At 41.9% G+C, this 19,289-nt stretch overlaps 3 protein-coding genes across 3 annotated transcripts; 1 reads left to right on the plus strand and 2 right to left on the minus strand.

The window, feature by feature from the left end:
* Positions 1-2,333: 2,333 nt before the first annotated feature.
* On the minus strand, positions 2,334-7,059 carry LOC121866428. The gene is made up of 3 exons (XM_042366090.1): positions 6,836-7,059; positions 6,269-6,500; positions 2,334-3,298 (listed from the first exon to the last, which is right to left on the minus strand). The coding sequence occupies exons 1-3, from the start codon at positions 6,942-6,944 to the stop codon at positions 3,124-3,126; spliced, it is 516 nt and encodes a 171-aa protein (XP_042222024.1). The 5' UTR covers positions 6,945-7,059; the 3' UTR covers positions 2,334-3,123.
* Positions 7,060-7,583: 524 nt separating this feature from the next.
* On the minus strand, positions 7,584-11,127 carry LOC121866429. The gene is made up of 3 exons (XM_042366091.1): positions 10,647-11,127; positions 8,819-8,894; positions 7,584-7,720 (listed from the first exon to the last, which is right to left on the minus strand). Exons 1-3 carry the CDS (start codon positions 10,793-10,795, stop codon positions 7,616-7,618), a joined length of 330 nt encoding a protein of 109 aa, XP_042222025.1. The 5' UTR covers positions 10,796-11,127; the 3' UTR covers positions 7,584-7,615.
* A 6,805-nt stretch (positions 11,128-17,932) lies between these two features.
* LOC121866537 (glycine, alanine and asparagine-rich protein-like) lies at positions 17,933-18,421 on the plus strand. The gene has a single exon (XM_042366305.1). It carries the CDS (start codon positions 17,933-17,935, stop codon positions 18,419-18,421), a length of 489 nt encoding a protein of 162 aa, XP_042222239.1.
* Positions 18,422-19,289: the final 868 nt, after the last annotated feature.

A 19,289-nucleotide genomic window follows, 5' to 3' on the forward strand; every position in this document is an offset into this window, starting at 1 on the left:
TCCTGCTCCCTAGAATCATTCGACTCACTCGCCATGTTTCACACCGCGTTTATTTATCCATTTTTTGGGACAGTTGTTGTAACGTCACGATATCTGACCTTGACCAGTGAGGCATGGGCTGGGTATTGGTCAATATAGAGACCATTCCCCCCCCCCTTTTTTTAGGTCAGTCAGTAAAGAAAAATGTCACAGAAGAAAAAAATACTGAACCAGTGTGTAGCGAAGCCCCCCCCCCCCTTCCAGCTCTTGTTCCTTTGTAATGTATTCTTTACCATACTGTATGGTGTTTCTATAATCTTCATTACGTTCGTATTGTAACTCATGACTTGGTACTTAAGTACTGTACTGTATCTCCAATATACAATAACGCCAGAGTTGGAAACACATCAATCATAAAAATAAATGCTAATTACAGCACTTTTCAAAATATGTAGGTTATGCAAAAAATTAATTATATTACTGTACGCTCATTATCTCGCTGCTGACCTTTGATACAATATTTCGCAAATTTTCCGAATGGTTTTGCTTTCGTCTGTAAGATCTAGTTTTCTACTTTAGTATGACTCAATATATTGGACCGTTTTATCGGAAATTATCATGTAAATAGGTAAGTAATTACCAATGCAATAAACATAATTGCCAACTAGACATAATCCTGACAGCTCTCTCCTCTTGTTCAACCTTATTACTGTACAACCCATGTTGTACTGCTCCCCCATTATACTTATGTTTTTTTTTCAATTCCACTGTAATTTATGTATATATAAATAAAATAAAAATAAAATAAATAAATAAAATTAATAAATATTGAAGTGATAACCGTGGTAACATTATGAGATATTATTACCACCATGCTATTGTACTATACCAGATGATACTAAATGTTACATAATACTTCCTTGAGAAAAATTTATATCGGGTGCCTAAAAGAGAGCTCAGGTTCTCAACTGGCTCAGCCATGTTAATATTGTAATTATTATCCACTCTGTATTTGTTTTTTTCTGCCTAATAAACTGTTTCAATTAAATTAAATTCAATGCTGTCTCCATCTCTGTGTGGAGACGTAAGTCAGGATCGCACGCTTGACAAGTGGACAACATCGTCGCCACATGCGATCTGCCAAGATTATTTAGACTTGGCGACCAAGACATCAATTGTTGTTAACATTATACCTGGCAATTTTAAGGTTTTCCTCCTGAGGATAACTCTAGCAAATTTTCACGTCACAATTCAATCCACACTATCCACTGTTTTCTGAAGAAATAGAAGACCCCATTTTTACAGAACATTTCCAGGTAATTTTCTGTTACCGTTGAGTAATCAATGGAAGAAAAATATCACCGTCGCATATCTTGTTGTGACTCGTCTGTCTGCCCGTCAATGGCACAGCTAAATTACTGTAAATGCAATCCGGGTATTGTCTAAAATAATATTAATAATTCAAGATCGATTTAGTTTTGGTACAGGTATTATGTTGAGTTCATGGGACCTTCTGCAAAAGCTTTATACAATGTCCTGCAGTTGGGTCTGTGAAGAACAACAACTCCCAGATGTGATGCTGAAGAAGCGAATGAGAGCAATAATAGTAAATGATAGAAAAAAAAAACTACCTTACAAGTGTGTAAGCCGACTGATCTCTGAGGCCGAACAAGTGGCACTAATAAACTAATTATACCTGTGAGAGTCACCTTAATGAATGAGTTACCTTATTGAAGAAGACTGTGGGCTACCTTCCTGAAGAAGATACTGGGCTATCTTCCTGAAGAAGAGAGTGGGCTACCTTATTGAAGATGATTGTGGGCTACCTTATTGAAGAAGATTGTGGGCTACCTTACTGAAGATGATTGTAGACTACCTTACTGCAGAAGATAATGAGCTACCTTGGGAAGAAGATAGTGGGCTACCTTACTGAAGAAGATTGTGGGCTACCTTACTGGAGTAGACTGTGGGCTACCTTACTGAAGAAGATTGTGGGCTACCTTAGGGAAGAAGATAGTGGGCTACCTTACTGAATAAAATGACTTACCTTTATGAAGAAAATACCGAGTTACCTTACTGAATATGATGAGTTGCCTTACTGAAGAAGACACCGAATTACGGAATTACCTCGTAGTAAGTGCTGACATTGGACCATCATGATGAATTCTGGTGCTTCGCCTGGCGCCGCTAACCACGCGGTATACTGTTAAATCTGACTGGTAAACGTTTCTTTTATAAACAAAAATTCGTTCTTCATAATTATACAAGTATACTATAAGGATATCACTTCAACAATAAAGCTTCGGAGGCTGCAAGGAAAATCTTTAATAAAAAAATTATCTTTTATTGAAGTATTTGGTACCATGGAGAATATTCAGCTACAGTACAAATAATATTTTAAAATTACAGATAATTCACTGTACAATGTTATCAAAGAGGGATGTGTATGTGTGTGTATGTGTGTGTGTGTGTGTGTAAGAGATAGAAGCATAAATACAGTACCGTTAAACAAACTGATGGTTTAATTGGGAGAGTCGAGTTAGAACGTAAATGAGCAGCTACGATGGTGAAAATAAGCTTTAAATTCAAAATAGTTACTTCCATGTTCGGCTCACGTGAGTTGAGTACTGTACAGTACCACTAGTAATAATTATTTTCGGACTGACTGTTGGCAATGTTGCTGAACCACTGCCATCAACTCGTGTGTTTCAAAACTTTTCCCTATCTGTGGTACTTAAATGTTATTTAACTTCAGGAACCATGACTTTTATCTTGTTTCAAGAATGCTCAAATTTATTTTAAATATTAAACAAGCAATTACTCGTACGCCACACTAGCGAACGAATAAATTTTTCTTCGTTGAGGATTGATGGTGCTAGTCAGCAGCAAAATCACGTAAGGAGGCGTTGGCGCCGCGAAAACTACTTAATTATATACGATATTTTAATGTGAAATAAGTCGTATTAAGTGGAATTAGCAGGTCGTGTGAGTGTCAAAAAGCCATGTATAAAACTAATGTGCAGCTCAAAATAACTCGCAATATTCAGTTATTTCTTATTCTATGTTTCTAGCACTTCACAAACTAGGCATGGTAGCTTGGAGGAAGGAGAGAGAGAGATGACTGGTATGGTGGTGGAGCAGCAGCTAATCATTAAGAGGGGTACCTTCTCTGACTCTCTTGAGCTTTTCCATAAGTATCTGCATCTTGAGCTGGTGTTGCTGCTGGAGCATGTGTCGCTGCTGGTGGTGGAGGGTCAGCTCAGCCTCCAGTACCCTCAGGCGGGCGGCGCCCTCCTCCCGCAGCTGCGCCAACCGCACCCTGGGGGAGGCCAAGCCACGCCACAGTTAGTTACTGTGGGGAACACTCGTAATGACACTAACAAATCACACTCATAAACAAGTCTTGGTGGGGTCGCTGGAAATCACCTCGTTACAAACACACTGTACAATTATTTAAAACTTACATGTGTTTAAATTTGACTGCAATATTTTAATTTGATAAAACCTTGAAAATAGTGTCATACAGAATCCTAAACAAAATATTGTATTAAAAATTACCAAAACTAAAGACTAAATACGACAGGAACGATGTATTGGTTATTTACTGATGGGAATACATCACATTACAGAGAGCTAAGGTTTTGAACGTGAGACCCAGTGGAGAGTGAGCAAGTTACTGTGACTACTCACGACCTGCTGCTATGATGTGTGGTGGTGGAGGGTGCCGCCCTGCCCTACACACAACCGTCCCCCAACACAAACTCCCCACAACCCACAACAAATATACCCAACGTCAAACAGCTTGTTATTCTTAAAAAGGGGAATAGTGCAATTGTTCTTAGCTAACATATGTAACACGATGGGGATGATGGCGCTCAAGTGAAATTTACAACTAGGTGTTAAATGAGATATTATTTACTATTTTCGTATCTTTTGTAACCTAAGACGATTGCGTAGTGCGCTCATTTAAATGTCATAACATCACATAATGTATCTTGGGTAATGTTTACTGGTCAGGCGGTGTACAGTTGTGGTTACCTGTGACAAGGTAGGAACTGTCCCATGATTGATTGATTGACTGATTGTGGTAACTCTCCCATCTATAACATTAACTCACAAAGTGCTTCACGCTACGTCACTCGCACTCTGCCTTTACCCCGTATGATCATTTTTTTTATATTATCTGACACCCGTACGTCCGCTGCATCAGTGTTAAAGGGTGCACTGAATTATTCTCCCCAAGTCTCTAAAGTTATAGACCAAGGGTGACAGAGCGCCACTAGCTTGCAATACAGTAAACATGTGGTGATGGAGTGATCATTCATGACCTGAGTAAGTCAGTCACCTTGGCTTCTGTTTCATCTTAAACTATAGTGAATTACAGTAGTGTGTTACAGTAGGCAGGTATGTCACATCACTTGGTTTCGACTCCCTCATCACCACTCAACGAGTCTCATTATTTCTCATTTATTTTACTTACCTATACAGCACCTAATACAACTTTTTTTATTTGTATCTAAATTTTATCATATGTAACTAATGAATCAGAATGCACTTACTATAAGATGAAGCCTTATCCATGAAGGATAAGGCTTCAACCATACAAACTCTTTGGATCGTGTAAGTAAATCATATAAGTGAAGGGTTAGTTTCTGGCAACTCCTGCCACTTACATGAAGTAAAAAACATAAATAGACTGGAAAAGATGTAATGTATATTTGAAACCATATAAATCTACGGTCGCCACAACCCATATTTAGTTTACATACCAATCTATTCTTTTTTTTTCTCTTATTGTTATTAGTGACCACTGACCTTGATTACTGGCATCACCAAAGTATTTCTGTGCTCCAGATACTGATGATATATACGGTACCATGAAGACTGCTAACCAAAATATATTGGTATTTATGAGATATGACTTTCAAAAGGAAATTTGTCAAAATAACGAGGGGAAAACTGAAGAACTCCAAGAGCAACTGCAGTCCAAATATCATGGGTAACCACCAGGGTGACCAGAGTCGTACTGTAAGATGGAGTACATTATGGTGATCTCATTAGTATACCTGCCATACTGTAAGCCATATTCTCAAGTTATGAAAAGTTTTATACTCAACATATCATTAAATATCTATTAAGCGATATTGGGATGTGTGGGACCTTGTTGTGGAAAGAGCCTATTCATAGCAGAGGAAATCATTTACATCAGCGATAATGAATGAATGAATGACAATTAATGGAGAAGACTTATTTGTTCTTGGCTCCTGCACCCTCAAGGATTGCAGGTAAAACGTTCGAAAATTTGGCAAAAAATGAAACTAAAAAAATAAGAAAACATTTATTTACTCGTCAAAGCCAAAACAATATTAATTAGATTATATTTGATACCTGTCATGATACTAGAGGCAATAAGCCTTCCTCACCCGCCGGGGAGCCATGAACGAGCCTGGCCCCTAGCGTAGTAAGGCCGCCCCTGTCTCCCACCTACTAATTATAACTAATCTATGACACAGCACGAGGCTCGCCACAACCCAGAGCTCCACACATGCATCACCACTGCACGTCACCTACACGCTCAAAATGTTCCATCACTGCATCTGTTTTACTCCACTGATTTGTTGGATCCATGACAAGTAGGAAAAATTACTTATAAAACTAGTGAAGCTTTGAAGAAAACTGACAAATTTTGTATCTAATTTCTGTCCTCCCACAAGCTCGCACACAAAAGGGTTAAGAATTCCTTTACCTGTATATACATGTTTGCAGACAATTATGCAGGTAGTTATTGCGCTTCATCTGTAGTGTACATTATGTTCAGTGTAACTTACACCCTGTAGATAATCACGTCATCTTACAAGCACTACCCTACCGCGGGACGTAAAGTACTGGACGTAAGAAGAAACGCCTGCCAGGTGACAGGATTAATATTTACTAAACACAAAACTTTCACACTGTATACTGTATGTGACATGTACTACCACCCTACCTCCTGACAACCACCACACCCTCTCCGTTACCTGTACATCTGAACCAGTCTTAGCAATCAACGACGAGTTATTGTCAGATGTACTGCTTTCCAACGCATTTAATAATTTTCAAGACAAATAAATTCCATGCCACACAGTATTTCCCTGTCACCACTATGTGTCATACTACAACCCTATCTTTGGGTAAACAAACAGTACAGCACAAGTGCTCCCGGCGAGATCCAGTAAGTGGGAGTCTCAGGCGTGTAAATTAAGTAGTGTTGTTCCTCTCTGTATGTGTAGCTATTCAGAAGGGCACATACCTATGGTACTCTCTGTCTCTATCTTCAGCATCAGGTGTGTGAGTGCTAGTGGAGGCGCCATTAGCCTGGAGCCAGTGTGAAGCAGGCGGCTTCACCTGCTGGTGGTAGTCGAAGTGGATCTTGTCTTGAGGCGACATGGCAGAATCCTCCTCTTGCTCTAGCTTGGCCACGGAGGAGCTGCTGCACGATTCCAGCTGCGTCTCCACGGGCAGGGGACTCGCTGGCCCGTCCTCTGAAGTTAAACAAGAGTTCGTCAAACTAAACCCCCACTGTTATGTGACTTCAATATTACTACCACCCTATACTATACAACATAAATCATTTCCTCAGGCGCCTCATCTTCGCTTCGGGGGAGAGTAAATGGACAGTGTGTACATAATAATGTGAGCAAAGACGGGCGAATCATTTGTCAGAGAACAAAGTCTATTACATAATGTAGAAGACGGCAGTAACATCTGAGAAGACCAGTTAGTGGAGGCTGGGACGTTGACAAGTGTTCTGTACTTCCGCTACAGCAGGAGGTAATGACGGGAAAGCGACAACACACTAGTAGCTTAGTAGACTCACCTGGGTTGGAATTGATGCAGAGATCAGGTGAGGGGGAGGAGGCGGTATGCGTGGCGGTGTGGTGGGTGTGGTAGGAGTCGGGAGAGATGGTAGGGGCATCTGTTGTCATGAGTTGGTAGTGAGTGGTGGTGTCTCCGGCAGTAAAGGCCTCGTGTTCCCGCTTGATGACGGTAAGTAGCGGTGTGAGGAGACTGCCCGCCTGTCTCTCCCCCTCCCCCGGTCCCTCCCCGCCCGGCTCTGCGACCCCTTCACTCTCCCCACCACCATCCACCTGCCGTGGACAAAATCATATGAAAATTTACAATTCTTACAACACACAATCAATTATGAATTGACGCAAGAACACTACATTATACAAGCGTTTTCTACAATACGGTTTGGCATGAGACTACCGTATACCAACAACAGAGGGCAGTGATGCATGCACAATATACCCTCGTTAACAAAGTTGGCCTCCGTCCTTCTGTTGTAACCCTGACCTTAGAATACAGTGTTCTATACTCTAAATATGATTCAACTTAAATATATCTTTATAAGCCAGAGTAACACGCATATATAAACTAATTTATAACATCGTGCTGGTCGTCATTAATATTATTGTACTAATAATTATATGAAAGACATTTGTTGTATGACAATAACAAGGTTTATCTTCAACGATAACAACCAATCAAATTCGAGAATAAGGGATACTATAATAAATTCACTAGTTGGGTTGGGTTAGGTCAGGTGTCAACCAAATTATACTGAAGGTGACATGATTCACAGATTCCATTATTACTACACCTGGGACCATAACCTAAAGAGGAGGAAGTGCTGAACTGAACTCACCCGTTCCCTCCTGACGCGCTTCTTGGCCCGGAACTTCTCATCGCGCCACAACACCTGCCGTAACAACAGTTAGAACCTATCAACTTCACCTTGTGTAAACACTTATTATTAGACTTCTTTTCAATTTCATATCTCCAAATATATCATAAACACACAAAAACAGACATTCACACATTATGAATTTTATTATCAGTACTATTAATACTATTGTTATTATTATCATTAATACCATCATGATAATTATCATTGGTATCATTTTTATTATCACCAATATTATTACTAGCACCTGTACTGTCATTACTATTACTATCCTTTTTACTATTATTATACAGGTACTTCTACTAAGTCTATATACAGTCGTAATCTCCGGAAATATGCCTGCTGCCCCAGGGAGGTCTGCTCCACCCAGATAACACGGACTACACGCTCTAACACCTACCGTGTATTAAGAGAAACTGAAGTGTTAGAACAAAGGAACCACTTGAAGATTAGACCCCTTAACTTATTTCAACAGAAAATTTACCACCTCAATGCTACCTGGAGAGGTTAGGTTAGGTTAGGAAGATAGGGTAGCTAATATTCACATGATCCCTAGATTATTGTTCTCAGTGGGTATGAGAGAACACTCCTATCACGGCAGTTTCGTTATAATTTCGTCGTTGTATAGACTGTTACCTCTGTGTGATTGTTTAATCCAGTCAGTAAGATGGTTCTCAATTAAAGGAAACGAATGCTTCAGACTGCAGGGCCGCGCGGAAGTGTGGCGCGGGACGCTAACTTCGTCACGGTTTAAGGTAATCCATGATCTACTTTTACCACAACTATTATTTGCAAGCACAAATTGGACGTGTAAAATTTGGGAGTGAATTCCATTTGTTTAAAAAATTATTTTCAATTTATAGTCGGGTCTTACTAACCTTAGTTTTTAAACTTGCATTAGATACCAGTGTGTTGGCGGTAGGATTGTGACGACACCGTGAAATGACGTTGCTTAAATGTTGTCGGGGATTATAAATATCTAGATATAAGCTTTCACCACTATATATATATATATATATATATATATATATATATATATATATATATATATATATATATATATACACAGTATATATATATATATATGAGAGAGAGAGAGAGAGAGCGACCTACCTGTAGTTGTCTGCGAGTCCTGGGGTAAACGTTGTGTTGACTGTTGTACTCCAGCAGTAAGCGGTTCCACGCATCCCTAAGAAACAAAACAAAAGCTACACAGCGTCACAGAGGCCGCCTGCAGGAGCTTGACCTCCTGTGGCCGTGGTCACGGCTCTCTTAACTTCTTGCTCAACACTACATCGTTTCATTATCGTAGTTCATCTTCTATTTACAATAACTAAAATACATGGATATAATGAGGGTAATTGTGAGAACACCAGTTAATTACCTTCAAGCTAAGAATGGATTTTATTAATTCAACGTCAGTTGATTAGGTTTCGTAGGGATGAAGCTCTTGCTAGTGTTAACGCCCCCCCCCCCACTCCGTAAAGTCCAGGTCCAAGTTAACCAATCGGGTGTGTTTTTCAACAGGGCTGGTTATGGATGGCTGCGGTTTAACCCCATAATATTACCCATAAACAAATCGCACAAGCATTAAGTTGCCAAACCTAATCTAACCTGTCCTAATTTATCAATAAGTTTTAATCTAACCCGACTTACGCAATATTAAATTTATATCTAGTTAAGCTGGACGTTACAAATCAAATATGATAAATTCCATCACATGTTTGAACTCGGCCTAAAGACAACAACTCAACCCGGTGTTAAATACAGTACGAAAGTTTGGGACCGTGAGCAAGTGTTTCCTAGCAGAGTTTCCCGCGCAACCCGTGTGACAGCTGCTCACTACTGCCTGACGCACGACACACTGTAGGCCTCTCTTCCTGTCACACGGCCGTCAGCTATCATGTCACTTTTAACGACGGGAGAATGACATGGTGAGGGCAGTACAAGTGGAAACTAAGATTGGGGGACGGACTTGCAGGGACTCCGGAAATGAAGAATAGCTCAGCCCCATTATTTCACACACAATTTCTTGCATAAATATACATATATGTTTAATAAACGGAAGCACACCCACAGTATCAGCCTCCCCCCACACACAGCAACATTGTCATCCACAACACACACCCACGCCTTCAGCCACAACACACACATATCAATATCAACACTATCAGACACACACAGTCAGCCACGGCTCGCACCTGGTATATGCATGACCTTCATCTCCGAGTCCCTCAGGCGTAAGTGGAAAGTCAAACATTGTCGTACAGTATAACATGGGGGTAATGGAGAGAGACAGAGTGTGTGTGTGTGTGTGTGTGTGTGTAACATAACTAAGTTAAATTCTATAGATAATGTTAGATTGTGGCTGGGTGAGATTACATTAGATTAGGCTAGGTAATGTTAGAGTAGGTTAGGTGAGGATGGGTTAAGTTAGATGATGTTAGGCAAGTTAAGTTAGATATGAACAGGTGAGACATTAGGTGATGTTTGCTTAGTTTAGGTTAAGTTACCTAAGTCGGGTCAGATAAAGATATGATGGGATGGGTTAGGTTAGGTCAAGTTAGGTTACCTTAAGTCGGGTCAGATAAAGATATGATGGGATGGGTTAGGTTAGGTCAAGTTAGGTTACCTTAAGTCGGGTCAGATAAAGATATGATAGGATGGGTTAGGTCAGGTAATTTTGCTGGTCCCTTGGCAAAAAAGGGCAGTTAACTTTGACGATTTGTGTACGTGCAATGGAGTTAGTAACTGAGGAAGTGTTGCAGAGAGGAGAGTGGTGAGTGTTACAAGGAGGGCGGATTAGGGTGGCATGAGTGTAGAGTGGGAGGGAGAGGTGAGCGAAAATTGAGAGCGTAAGTGAGAGATATAGAGAGGGTGAGAAAGACTGTGTGTGTGTGTGTGTGTGTGTGTGTGTGTGTGAGGGGGGGGCACGGCCTACCTGATGGTGTCGACGGAGGATCGCTTGTCGTTGATGGTGGCGGCGTACTGGCTGAACACAGAGTAGAACACCTCCTTCTCGTACTTGGTGAAGTTGCGTGACCGGTGACGTTTTTGCATGTTCATTTCTCTGTCCTCCCGAGCCTCCATCTTGTGGGGGAGAGAGGGAGGGAGTCGCCAGGCAGCGTCTCACAGTGTATGGAAATTGAGGCAGGTGAAACACTACCAGCAGTCGGAATCTCAAATACGACTGCTTTATGAGTCGCCGCGTCGCAACTCGGTTCCGTCAATACTCATTTCCCGACCATAATATTTGGCGACCCTCCCCAGGAACAAATAGATCTTTCGCTATTTAGCTCACTGGCGTTTTATTTTATTTCCTAATTTGGTTTGTTTATCATGTTAAACATTAAACTGAAGATGGTAGGCGAATCAGTTAACATGTTTACACTGTATGGTAGGAACGTGAATTCAACGCCTCGTTAAGCTTTGTCCTTCCTCGTAAACGTGACGTAAGCAGCAGCGGCGTCTGGCCGCAGCGGCGCTGATCGTACCCTGCCAGTGTCGTAACTTAGCGCCACCACCTGTCCAGACGTATAACACCGTGTATGTTGTTACTCTCAAGTTACCCTCAACACACATGGCTGTTGTCTGTTACCAGTGATCTTTACACCTCCCTCACAACCCTGCATCACACAACCTCTACACACACCTTGGTCATGTACTGTACCGAGTGATGATCACATTTATCCTATGTAAAATGCATATGGACAAAAAAACTATAAATAAATTGAAAATAAATATTATAATTAGAATGAATTACTTGCGATGCCTGTCAGGTAGCGGGAGTGAGTGAGGGCATCTCCTCCCTTCATTCTTACACCACACCCGGGGTATTATTGTTCTTAGTGTGTGTGTGTGTGTGTGTGTGTCATTATGGCTGTGATCCTCACTCACTCACTCACCCACCCACCCACCACCCGGAGCTCTTGGCCATTCCCACCCCCCACCCACCTGTACACCCTTCCCACCCTCGCGCTCTCCCCCTGTACCTACCAACACATCCTCACACACCACAAAATATATACTGTACAACGTGTTGGTGCACCTCGCCGCTACCAAGAATTCATTTATCAGACTTGACAATAAATCACGCAGGGTATTAAAAAAAACGAATAACACCAAATAAAAAATCACAAGTTTCAGGATTGTATCCAGAATAGTAGAGGTTGCAGTAATGGAGGCCGATCACACACACACACACACACACACACACACACACACACCCCAAAACAGAAAATAACATGTTAACCTGAATTATTACTATCAATTTCCACTTCAATTTACCTTTAGAGTCAACAAATCACTTCAAAAATATTCTTAATACCTGATCACAAGACAGTTTATTCAACAATCCTAATTTCTACAGTATATTATACCTGTATCACTTATGCTTACTTAAAAGACAATGGGAATAAACTCTAAACATATTAAAGCGTTCAACAGAGTGACTTAAACGTATGATACATGCTACCTTAGTTCTGTCATGCTACAGTAATATCGAGTTAACGAGTTGGGTAGGTAAGACACGTCAATCTGTACCTGTACTTTACCTGTGTGTCGTCTACTGCTGCTCCCTCCTCACCCCCATGACAGGTGTACGAGCGACAATAATGTGGTAAATCAGCCAAGAGTGGGTGGGTGGGTGTAAAAGTCCGTCAAGGGACACACACAGGTTGTTACTTTCAGAGGTACACGGGGAACACCACCTTGTCTTCCGGAGACTTCACCACCAGGAACGTTGAGGCGAGACTTACACCGGGTCCTTCCTGTATTACCTAGCTTGGTAATTAAACAGGGTAAATATTTTTGTTACTAATTTATCTAATTGAACTCAATTAAGCAGGGTAGATATCAATGCATGTTTGTTTGTTTGTTTTTTCATTTATCTAATTTTCCAGGGTTGGACATGACGTCGAGGACCTGACAGCCAGCACGTGAACACACATCCAGCCCCGCACACTAACTGGTATTTTTTACCAATATCCAGCAACTGAAATTGTTTTACAGCTCTGACTGAAATTCTTGAAAGGGCAGACAGCACTGCCAAACATTCCGACAGATTTTGTTAACTTGAACACACCACAGAGAGAAAAATACACAGTTTTTTCAACAATACATGTGAGCGTGGACAGTGGAAGAGCGCGGGAAAGACTACTGGAAAAATGGTTCCTTTGATATAGGAAAAAGTGAACCGTAAGTCATGATGAGTGCAGTTTCCTTAAAAGTTACTAATATAAGCAGAGTATAAACGTGGAAATATGTTGGCTAACCTTACGACCACACAAAACTGGTCGGCCTCTTCACCCCTAAGCTAGCAGCTCTTCGTCGTCTTAAGTTCTACAAACTATAAAAAGAACCTCGTCTGCCAAGAGGAATGTAAGAGTATTCAAAGAGTAAACAAGAGCATCTGGAGATACCATGAACTACTGTCCAAGAAAAATAGAACATGTGGCCCACAGCCATCAGTGGATCAACAAGGTACTCAGTGCTCCAAGGATTACGTCCACACACCTATACTTACTGAGTAGTGCACCAGTATATAAATAACTCCATCTAATGTAAAATCTGCTGGAAAAATAAAATAAAACTGTATGACTTATAATTAATTCCCGCTGACATGTACAGAGGCAGCCACTGCCTGTCTGTTACTCGCACCTACGACCCAAAACATTTTTTCCCTCGTCTAAAACCTCAAACTCTGTATTTCTATCTATTCTGACAGTAAATAAATAACCTTAGCCTGGTTGTGGGCGACATAACCAAATATAAATAACTGATAACGTGGGCGGCTCCTGCGGGCGTAATGTGATGGTGAGTGGGCGTGAGGACGTGAAGAGTATGAATACCAAGAGGTAATTGGTGTGTGTTTGTGAGACCGCAAGGAAGTTTGAAGGCGTGTGGGTGTATAAGGGCGTGTGGGTGTGAGGGCGTGTGGGTGTGAGGGCGTGTGGGTGTGTGAGGGCGTGTGGGTGTGTGAGGGCGTGTGAGTATGTGAGTGCGTGTGGGTGCGTGTGGGTGTGCGAGGGCGTGTGGGTGTGGGAGGCGTGTGGGCGTGGGAGGGCGTGTGGGTGTGGGAGGGCGTGTGGGTGTGCGAGGGCGTGTGGAGTTGTGCAGGGGTGTGATGACCTGGAGACGAGCAGGGTGGGGAGGTGGAAGTAAGAGATACACTATGTAAGGTTCCCAACACCAGTTTAACACCTCACTCACTCATATACTGTACTGTACTGGCTCCTTACAGTACTTAATGGCATACCTGTCGTACACCCTTACAGAAGAAAAGTATGGACGAACGGACGGACGGAAGCACGCACGCCCATCACCCACCTACACCCTCACACACATGGACAAAGTATCCAGATATTTGTTGTGAACGTTACTCTCCGCCCATCACTGCGGTGCCTTGTTATGTGTCGAGATTCAAAGTTGTACACAAGATAAAAAGGAAAAAAGGAACGATTGACGTATTGAGTGTGGAAGCCATGTTCAGTACAGTACTTGATGATGATGATGATTTATTAACGTTCCACTTACAATAAACCAGTAAGATGGTCAATGTTATAAAAACCTATGATAACCTAACCTAACCTAACCTATATCAACCTAGCCCAATCCAGCCTAATCTCACATAACATAACCTAATGACTCTACATAAAGACCTAGATAGATTAGGGTAGGTTTAGTTGGTGTGTGCCATCCTCTCATACTCGACGGATTCGTCAAGTTCGTGGTGACTTTATAAACATCGATCACATTCCAGGCGACCACAGTTTCTTAATACAAGTTCAGGTAACATGAGACCAGGAACACAATTACTGTTAGCTGTGTTATGTACTGCAGCGGGTGGCTGTGTTATCTACTGCAGCGGGTGGCTGTGTTATCTACTGCAGCGGGTGGCTGTGTTATCTACTGCAGCGGGTGGCTGTGTTATCTACTGCAGCGGGTGGCTGTGTTATCTACTGCAGCGGGTGGCTGTGTTATCTCTGCAGCTGCAGGTGGCTGTGTTATCTACTGCGGGTGGCTGTGTTATCTACTGCAGCGGGTGGCTGTGTTATCTACTGCAGCGGGTGGCTGTGTTATCTACTGCAGCGGGTGGCTGTGTTATCTACTGCAGCGGGTGGCTGTGTTATCTACTGCAGCGGGTGGCTGTGTTATCTACTGCAGCGGGTGGCTGTGTTATCTACTGCAGCGGGTGGCTGTGTTATCTACACTTAATGGTGACCTCTACTCTGGGCGTGACACCCACTGCTCTGACCTCTTAAAAAGACCAACGAATTTTTTTTTAAACTTTTTAAGAGTAATAGCTGGAGAGTCGCCCTCCCGCCTCCATACCAGTACTCCGCCGTTTATACGTATACTCGTATGATTCAATTCATCCTTTTTTTACAAGTCAAACACAGAAATATTGACACACTTCTCCACTCTTAACATGAGAATATTAAACTCTCACCAGTGGAGGTGATGAGTGTGAAGAGATACAGTTTCGTACACTGCCAGACAGGTGGGTTGGTCCACCTGGTACAGTATACGAAACACAAGAGAGTATTTTTATCAATATTTTTCATAACCACCTCTTGTATAAATCATATTTCTTATGAACTTGTGAGAGCTAATTACAGCATGTCACTGGATTAATTTAATCTTGATACGGATAAATTTACATAACGCACAATCATATGCAATTTTCAAAGATTACTTGCTAAGCCCTGGCGAACAAACTATATATATATATATATATATATATATATATATATATATATATATATATATATATATATATATATATATATATATATATATATATATATATATATATATATATATATATATATATATATATATATATATATATATATATATATATATATATATATATATATATATATATATATATATATATACACACATACACACATACACGTGTATTTTTAATACAGTACCGACACTGTTCACGAGCTTATTTGTACCTATATCAACAAGTTAATTCAGATCAGTAAAAATTAAGTACTAATGTGATCATACAAGAAGATAGTCGTACACCTTACAGATCACCCAAATTGTCAGTTCGACATACAGTATTGCATTCTTCCCCAAATTGGCAAATTATCAAAATTCTTGCAAAGTTCTCAAAAATATGTAAGCAAATTTAAAAATTTTCTTTCGTATTAGTTTCTTTAACCAGCCACCAGATGTCTTCTTCCTATCAAACTGAAATATTGCAACATTTTCGCAAGAATGTTTCAGACTAACATTTCATCTTTTATAAAACTTTCCTCAATTTGCGGGACAAACTTTAATATACACCGTCACACGCCTTCCTCCTTCTCTAACTGAATATTTACACAAAATATACAAATTAAAAAAGAGATAGAGAAAGAGATTGTATTTGCAAGTAAATAAAGGAACCTCACAAAGCCTTCAGTAAAGTATATACACTTTCACAAAAAAAAGTCAAAGCAAAATGGTTCTCCCTCCGTACATCATCTCATAAAAATGCATCAGCGGCAAAATTTCATTAAGATAGTTTGAGTGATTACGCTGATACTCGGGCACGACAAAATAAATAAAAAAAATAAAAAAAGTGCAAAATTCCACAGTAGTTCACATTTTTCATTAAAAGTACAAATCAAAGTATGAGGAGTTGACATTCTGAAACTACATTAAAAGTACAGACATCACTTAAAAATGAATTATGTAAATATGTCTTTACTATGAAATACAAACTTAAAGTGTGCTGCTCTCCTCCATGAAGTCAAAATCACCGAGACATTTGTTCACATTTCTTTAGTTTTCTTCCGAGTTACATTTAAACTGAAAGTCAATTAAGTGAAGGAGGTACACAGTACATGTTGAGGTGTGATACAGCGCCACGCCACCTGACAGAGTACAACCCCGAAATTTTCTGCTCCTACACACTCCTCCTCCATCTCAGCAGCTATCATCCTATACACACTATCATCCATACACCACTATCATCCACCCTTCAGTATCATCCTATACACACTATCATCCACCCTTCAGTATCATCCTGTACACACTATCATCCATACACCACTATCATCCATACACCACTATCATCCTATACACACTATCATCCATACACCACTATCATCCACCCTTCAGTACACACTATCATCCATACACCACTATCATCCATACACCACTATCATCCTATACACACTATCATCCATACACCACTATCATCCACCCTTCAGTATCATCCTATACACACTATCATCCATACACCACTATCATCCACCCTTCAGTATCATCCTGTACACACTATCATCCATACACCACTATCATCCACCCTTCAGTATCATCCTATACACACTATCATCCACCCTTCAGTATCATCCTATACACACTATCATCCATACACCACTATCATCCACCCTTCAGTATCATCCTATACACACTATCATCCATACACCACTATCATCCATCCTTCAGTATCATCCTATACACACTATCATCCATACACCACTATCATCCACCCTTCAGTATCATCCTGTACACACTATCATCCATACACCACTATCATCCACCCTTCAGTATCATCCTATACACACTATCATCCATACACCACTATCATCCACCCTTCAGTATCATCCTATACACACTATCATCCATACACCACTATCATCCATACACCACTATCATCCTATACACACTATCATCCATACACCACTATCATCCACCCTTCAGTATCATCCTATACACACTATCATCCATACACCACTATCATCCACCCTTCAGTATCATCCTATACACCACTATCATCCATACACCACTATCATCCATCCTCCACACTATCTACGGCAGGTCTCTTCACTTTGTCTATTCACCTTCTTTGTCTACAGGCCTTCTCTCTGCCATGTTGTCTTTGTTACCCTATCCCTTTATATTCGGGGTGTGAAGTGATAGTGGTAGTGTTGATAGTGGTGATAGATATTGGTGATGGTGGTGGTGATGGGCGTAAGCAGGAGGGTGGTGGTGATGGGGTCAGGATGGGGTGGTAGAGATGGGAGTCTCAGGAGGGCGGTTAGTGATGGGAGTCAGCAGGGCGGTGGTAGTGATGGGAGTCAGCAGGGCGGTGGTAGTGATGGGAGTCAGCAGGGCGGTGGTAGTGATGGGAGTCAGCAGGGCGGTGGTAGTGATGGGAGTCAGCAGGGCGGTGGTGTGGTAGTGAGTGGGGAGTCAGCAGGACGGTGGTGGTAGTGAGTGATGGGAGTCAGTGATGGGAGTGGCGGTGGTAGTGATGAGAGTGAGCAGGACGGTGGTAGTGATGGGAGTCAGGTAGGGCAGTGGGAAGTGATGGGAGTAAGCAGGAGTGATGGGAGTCAGCAGGACGGTGGTAGTGATGGGAGTCAGCAGGACGGTGGTAGTGATGGGAGTCAGCAGGACGGTGGTAGTGATGGGAGTCAGCAGGACGGTGGTAGTGATGGGAGTCAGCAGGGCGGTGGTAGTGATGGGAGTCAGCAGGGCGGTGGTAGTGATGGGAGTCAGCAAGGCGGTGGTAGTGAGGGTAGCAATAGAGGCACATGTGTCCAGCAGCAGGCAGCTCCACGCCCTGGCCTGGCCTGGCCTGGCCTGGCCTGGCCCAGGTGGCCTCAACAGATCAATACAACTGTTACAAATAAACTCCACATCCAAAATTCAGCAACATCCAGCGTTATGTTTTTGTGTAGCGGGCGAGGATTAGGTGGGCCGTAAAGCTGCGGGCTAGAGGGGCCCCCATAAAGCCCGGCTATCATTACGGCAGAAACATTGGCGGTGGTAAATATGGCGACGACAGGGATAACGTATGACCAGAGTTACTGCCTCTCTCTCTCCCCCCTTCCCCCCACACTCCCTCCCTCACCACACCTGAACCACTCAAAAATACACATAAACTCCTGCTTCTTGTATTATAATATTTAATGGAGGTTTCAGAGGTGTTTCAACTTACTGAGAGGTCGTTCAGGTAATGGATTTCAAGACGGATGGAGTGTTGGTGACTAGGCAAGGTAGGAGGAGAATTTCTCCGGGACCTTAAGTGCCATAATGCCCAACTGGACGTGTGTAGTGCCGCTCACTGAAGACCACTACTATCCAATACTACTACTGCCACTATCGCCACCACTCCTATACCTCAACGCTACCACCATCACTACCTGGCACATCATAATTACCACCACAACCACCCCCTACCCCTTCAACACTATCACCCCTATCACAACTCAACACCACCACAACCTACCACAACAAACATCTTCACTATCACTTCCATCACCACTACCACCATTATTAAAAATGTCATTACCACCTTCAAAACTACGTCAACCAAACCACTACCTAAGCTACTAACTATCCTCAATACAACAAACATCATAGCCACGACTACAATCATCATCACACTATTTAGTACACCACCACGAAGACGACCATCACCAGCCTGCATGATACAAGTACACATTTTGGGGGTAGGTGGGCGGGAGGAGGTACAGGTAGGTGGGCGGGTGGAAGGAGGTGGGTGGGAGGCAGTAGACAGGGCGGTGTTGGTAAGCGACGGTCGGTATCAGGGTGCCAGTTGGGTGTGGCA

This window comes from Homarus americanus, unplaced genomic scaffold (genome assembly GCF_018991925.1).
Source record: "Homarus americanus isolate GMGI-L3 unplaced genomic scaffold, GMGI_Hamer_2.0 scaffold16430, whole genome shotgun sequence".
Classification (NCBI taxonomy): Eukaryota; Metazoa; Arthropoda; class Malacostraca; order Decapoda; family Nephropidae; genus Homarus; species Homarus americanus.